At 39.9% G+C, this 6,336-nt stretch overlaps 1 protein-coding gene across 1 annotated transcript; it reads left to right on the forward strand.

The window, feature by feature from the left end:
• Positions 1-4,800: 4,800 nt before the first annotated feature.
• LOC150066401 (olfactory receptor 11H12-like) lies at positions 4,801-5,784 on the forward strand. The gene has a single exon (XM_090352844.1). The coding sequence runs from the start codon at positions 4,831-4,833 to the stop codon at positions 5,782-5,784; it is 954 nt and encodes a 317-aa protein (XP_090208970.1). The 5' UTR covers positions 4,801-4,830.
• The last annotated feature ends 552 nt before the right edge of the window (positions 5,785-6,336 follow it).

Here is a 6,336-nt window from a genome sequence, read left to right on the forward strand (position 1 = left end):
AGTGGAAGGAGCCGGCGGGGTGTCTCCACATAGGGGAATTCTTAGCCACACTGACCAAACTCGCGCTTCCATTGTCCAGATCCAGAAAGACCCCCACCCCACCCAGAGGCTTCTCTAGGTAGAGAGGAAGCAGTGGTGAGGTAGTACAAAAACCAATCATCGCCCAAGAAGTAGTGTAGTGGGTGTTGCACAGGGAGCGGGTGCCACGGTGTCTGGAGACCAGCTAGGGATAAGACAAGGGACAGGGGCCACAGAGACACACGGCAGGGCAAAATGGCCCCTGAGTCAGTCTGGGTAGCTCCCCCTTGGCCCGCCATGAAAACAGGAGGGCAGACCAGGCTTTCTGGCGAGTGGCCCACAGCGTGCCACCCAGACTGCTTCTCCTTCCTGCTGCTTCCAGGGTCCTGGACCCCTGGAAAGGCTCTTTACTTAGGCGCTGGAAATGAAAGGCCTGACTGGAGAGTGGAAGGAGCCGCTGGGGTATCTCCAGATAAGGGAATTCTTAGCCACGATGACAAAACTCAGGGACCCATTGTCCAGGTCCAGAAAGACCCCCACCCGACCCACAGGCTTCTCTAGGTAGAGAGGAAGCAGTGGTGAGGTAGTACAGAGAGCGCCAGGACTGCTCCCTGGCACAGAGGAGAGGAGGAAAAGGTCCTGGGATGCATTTGGAGGGAATCCTACAAAATTCCTGCACACTCCCAAAGCCTAGGAGGAAGAGTCGTCCACGCTGAGCTCCCAGTAATGTTTCCCCGAGATGAAGACCAGGGCGCCGAGAGCAAGCCTGCAGCCGGCTCCTTCCTCCCTGGAATCTGCATGTCCCCGGGCCCTCGAGAGGTCCTCCCGTGACCAGGCAGCAGAGGTGGACTCTGTATCCAAGGACCGAAGGTCACTGTTCCGCAGTACCAGTTGAGGGTCTCTGTCAGTCCAGGAACGGAAGGAGAACCGAGCTGCGGCTCCACGGGCTGGGCATGAAGAGCAATTTGCACTTATAAAAAAATAAAATTGTCCAGAGAGGTTCAGTGTATTATCAGTCTACCATAGTAATGATAATAAGTGAATAACTTATAATATAAAAGTTAAAGATAAGGGCTTGGAGTTTGGCCTAGTTGTAAAAGTGCTTGCCTAGCATGCATAAACACCAAGTTCGATTCCTTGATGCCACATACATAGAAAAATGCCAGCAGTGGTGCTGAGGCTCAAGTGGTAGAACTCTAGCCTTAAGAAACTCCAAGAACAGGGCTCAAGCCCTGAGCTCAAGGCCAGGACTGGCAAAAAAAAAAGTTAAAGATAGGAAGAATACAGCAGAGTAGATATTTGCTTAGTCTATCCTTATCCTACACCTGCCAGCAACCAGGGGTACTAGTTACTAGGGCTCCAGAACTTGTGAGGCTAAGCCACCTCCTTCACACAGCTCTGAGAAAGATAATATTTCCAGGGAGAGGAACGGTTTTGTTTGTCATACTATTTCTCTTACATGCTCCACAGACAGATGATTCCCCTGACTTGGTAATTTCTACAGTGAGAAAATGAGATGTAAGAGGCCCCCACCATTATTGGGGAGCCATTGCTGAGACCTGTTATTGGAGAGTCTCTCCTGTCTCATTTCCAGGTAACTACATAAAAGGACATAGCTTCTGCACAGAAGGAAAATAACTATTGGGATGAAATGGAAGATTTGGATTGAGAGAGATATTTGCTCGCCATTATCTGACAATGCATTAATTTCATTAATTACAATAAAAAATATATGAAAAAATACATAAAGAATTTTTTAAAACTCAGTCTCAGAAATATCCAATAGCCTATTTTTAAAAATGAGCAGGGGTAGGGAATGTGATCTAGTGGTGGACTGCTTGCCTAGCATGTACGAAGCCTTGGGTTTGATTCCTTGGTACCACATAAGCACAGAAAAAGCCAAAAGTCATGCTGTGGCCCAAGTGGCAGAGCACTACCACTAAGAAAGCCAAAGGACAGTGCTCAGGCCTTGAGTTCAAGCCCGAGGTCTAGCAAAGAATAAATCAATGTTAAAAACTAAAATATGGGCAAGCCATTTGAATTGACATTTTTCAGAAGAAGGTGTACAAGTGGGCAGCACTTATCTGAAAAAAAGTGCCCGGTGTCTTTCATAGCAGGGAAATACAAATCAAAAATAGAAAATGATATTATTTCTAATGAAAAGTAAGAAAAATAGAAAAAAATCAAAAGTAAGAAGAAAGCTAATTTGAAGTCAATCTATGAGAATTGGTAAATTTTTAGTCATGAATTTATAGATCTTTTTTTGTGAACACAGATAAGATCATAGCTATATTTTAGAGGTTACTAGGAACTAAAATAGGACTTTTTTTCTCCGTATCCCATCAAGGTAAGGCCTTTTGGTCATTTTAGCCTTTTTTACAGGGACAAATGTTCTGAAGGCACACATCAACTGGTGAAAGTACTCATTCCTACCTAAGGGTTCTGTCTAGTCCTGCTAAACTGGCCCCCGAACGCCTTGGGTAAAAAAGGGAAAAATAGTAAGCAATGGAAGCAAACATTTTCTTCTGTTCATTCAGAAGCACAAGTTTTTTTTTTTAATTGGGTGACTTCAAGGTTGATTCCTTTTACTTTCGTATTTGAAGGACTTTTCTGTGCTGGCTTTCCAATTTTATAGGCTTGTACTCAATATCTGAGAATGTTTCCATCTCAATATTCTTCTCACAGAACTCTCATCTTTCACTGCATGCACACTGATATTTGAAATGTTCCTCAAAATCATTTAGGAACATGATGACATATTGTGTTCTAGTGCCTCAGCTTGTGCCATGTAGAAGATTTTAGAATCCATATTCCACATGACAAGGTCTTTGTGAAGAATGGCACATTGGAAAAAATGTCCCTTTTTGGCTAGTTCCTTTGAGAATATGTAGTCATTAACTTTTTACAGATAAGTTGGTTTGAGAAGTACTTTACTAAGGCTATAGAGACAAAATCCCAGAAGAATTGAAATAAGAAAGGTTTAATCTTAATTTTTGTGTGCATACAAACCAGTGTTTATAAAACAAGCTGTGTTGAGATTGATATGTCAAAACCACGGAAGCTTCATCTTTTAGGTAAAGAATTTTTCCTAAAGATCAAGACACCTCTGTGGTAATCTTTGATTTCACAATTTCTTTACATGCTTTTCACCTACTCAAACTGGAATACTGGTATAGAAACAAGTTTGGAAGAAACACTGTGCGTGTATGTGTGTGTGTGCACACATGCATGTGTATTTCTGCCCAAAATACAAGCAAGCCTTCTTGACTTTCAAGAGCATGTGCCTGTATAGTTAAAAAAATTATCAAGTAAAACAGATCCTTGAAATGATTTACAGAATATACAATGAAAGAAATTTTAACTATGACAAAAGACAGTCTGATGTGTGTCATGTAATAGAGTTTTTAAAATTTTATATAGGCATGTAAGAAAAATTTTATTTAAAAAGGCTCAAGCACAAAGGTGCCATGCCTAGACCTTCTTTTGCAAACTTTTGCACTAATAACTAAATCAATATTATATTGGGTATATTAGTATAGAAATATAATGAAAGATCAAGAAAATATCCAAGGCCTCTGGTTTTGGGGGGGGGGTTGTGTGGCATTTGTTTGTTTCTTTATTTGTTTTTTGCCAGTCCTGAGGCTTGAACTCAAGGCCTGGGGACTGTCCTTGAGCTTTCTCAAAGCTAGCACTCTACCACTTGAGTGAGCCATAGCACCACTTCTGGCTTTTTCTGTATATGTGATACTGAGGAATCAAACCCAAGGCTTCGTGCAGCCTAAGTAACCACTGTATCATTAGCCATGCTCCTGGCTCCTGTTTTCTTTTAAATTATTTGTTTTCTACAGAAGATATTGCCATTACAATATTAAAAAGTTAGTGTTGGTATGTCATATTGTATAATTGCATTTTTGATGCTCAAGCTAATAGTAACAGCAATATAAATTCAAAAGTGACTTTAAAGTGATTATTACTAATTTACCTTACTGATTTACTAATTAATAATTTACCTTGCCTTGCATTTTTAAATAATATCAAGTAATATGTCTAATTGAAATATAATAACATTTTCTAACTGTACTGAGTCACAGCACAATAAGTAGTGTTTGGGGTGAGGAAAATACTTCAAGTAAAATTTTGTATTAGATACTAACCAGAAGCTATCATAGATCATTCTGCCTCAAATAATAGTTTACAAAATGAGTTTAACTATATCTAATTCGATCATTCTGCCTAAATAATGGTTTACAAAATGAGTTTAATTATATTTAATTCTATCTTGATCAAAGAGAAAAGGAAAGATTTAAAGATCAAGTAAAAGTGTGTTAGAAAAAAAGGTGTTACTGTGTAGAAAGCTGTCCTCTGTAAAAAAAAGAAAAGAAAAGAAAAGCATGTAGCCAAGAAACCAATAAAGTGTATTATCTAACTTTCTTTTGAAAAATAACCCCCATTCTTATTATCTACTTTTCCGTGTGTGTGTGTGTGTGTGTGTGTGTGTGTGTGTGTGTGTGTGTGTGTGTGTCAGTACTGGGACTTGAACTCCGGGCCTCACATTCTCACTCAAACCTAGAGCGTGAGCTACATCACCACTTTCAGCTTTTTGCTGGTTAACTGGAGATAAAAGACATTTGGATTTGTCTGCTCAGGCAAGTTTTTACTGCAATCATCAGATCTCAACCTCCTGAGTAGCTGGGATTACAGGTATGAGCCACCAGTTCCTGGCTACTCATTAATTAGAGTAATACGTTTTCAACTGGTCCAAACTGGTAATAGTATATATGTATGTCTCTTAACCTTGCAGGATAGAAGCCAATGAATGCCTCTGCATCCGATTCCACCTTTGCATTTGTGTCAGAATTTATGCTCCAAGGTTTCTCTTACCAGTGGGAGGTTCAGGTCTTCCTCTTCTCCCTCTTCACTACAACATACACCCTCACTATAACAGGAAATGGGGCCATTGTTTGTGCCCTATTATGTGATAAGCGACTCCACACCCCCATGTACACGTTCCTGGGGAATTTCTCCTTTCTTGAGATCTGGTATGTCTCTTCTACAGTCCCCAAGATGTTGGTGAACTTCCTTTCAGAGAATAAAAACATCTCCTTTGCTGGGTGCTTCCTCCAATTCTATTTCTTTTTCTCACTTGGTACATCTGAATGCTTTCTTTTGACTGTCATGGCCTTTGATCGGTACCTGGCTATCTGCCATCCCTTGCATTACCCGAATATCATGACTGGAAATTGCTGTGCCAAACTGGTCATTACCTGCTGGGTTTGTGGGTTCCTGTGGTTCTTAATCCCCATTACTCTCATTTCTCAGATGCCTTTCTGCGGTCCAAATATTATTGACCACGTAGTGTGTGACCCAGGGCCACTCTTTACGTTGATGTGTGTCTCTGCTCCAAGAACTCAACTGCTTTGCTATACTCTCAGCTCATTAGTTATCTTTGGTAACTTCATCTTCATTCTTGGGTCCTATACCCTTGTCCTAATAGCTGTGTTGCGAATGCCTTCAGCCACTGGGCGATATAAAGCCTTCTCCACGTGTGGATCTCATCTGACTGTGGTATCACTGTTCTATGGCTCTCTGATGGTCATGTACGTGAGCCCAGGACTCGGACACTCTGCTAGGATGCAGAAAGTTGCAACTTTGTTCTATGCTATGGTGACACCCCTTTTTAATCCCCTTATCTACAGCCTTCGGAATAAGGAGATAAAGGCAGCCCTGAGAAAAGTTCTAGGGAGTCTCAATACAATCTTAAGGTAAAAAAAAAATGATTCCTCTCTATATTAGTATGATCCAGTGAAATGCAATCTTTTTTATATAGTTATCTAATAGAATAATCTACTAAGTCTAGAGACTATGTTGGCTTATGCTATAAAAATGACTTCTCTATGATTACATTAGTATAATTCAGTGAAATGCAATCAGAATTAAACAGTTACTTAATAATAATCTATTAAATCTAGGGACTGAGCATATTAGCTTATGAAATTAAACTTTTTATGGCCCCTTATAAGAAGTTAAATTGGCCAACTTACATCAGTGGGTGAACATGTATGGTTTCCCTGGAATTTAGACTGTTTTAACTCACAAATGTACAAAATTGAATGTTTTCTGGATAGTTTTCATATGAATCAATTGTGATAAAAAATTACTATATTCCATTTGATCATTTAAGTTTATGATTATGGAATAAATAAAAATGTATCTGTGTCATTTGGATTGTTTAGTTGATAAACCATGAATAATAAATAGAAGAAAATATATGTATTCTGATTTCTCTTATCAAATGTGGCTTTAATATATGGTCATTTC

Source organism: Megascapheus bottae, chromosome 2 (genome assembly GCF_031878675.1).
Source record: "Megascapheus bottae isolate mThoBot1 chromosome 2, mThoBot2.hap1, whole genome shotgun sequence".
NCBI classification, from domain to species: Eukaryota; Metazoa; Chordata; class Mammalia; order Rodentia; family Geomyidae; genus Megascapheus; species Megascapheus bottae.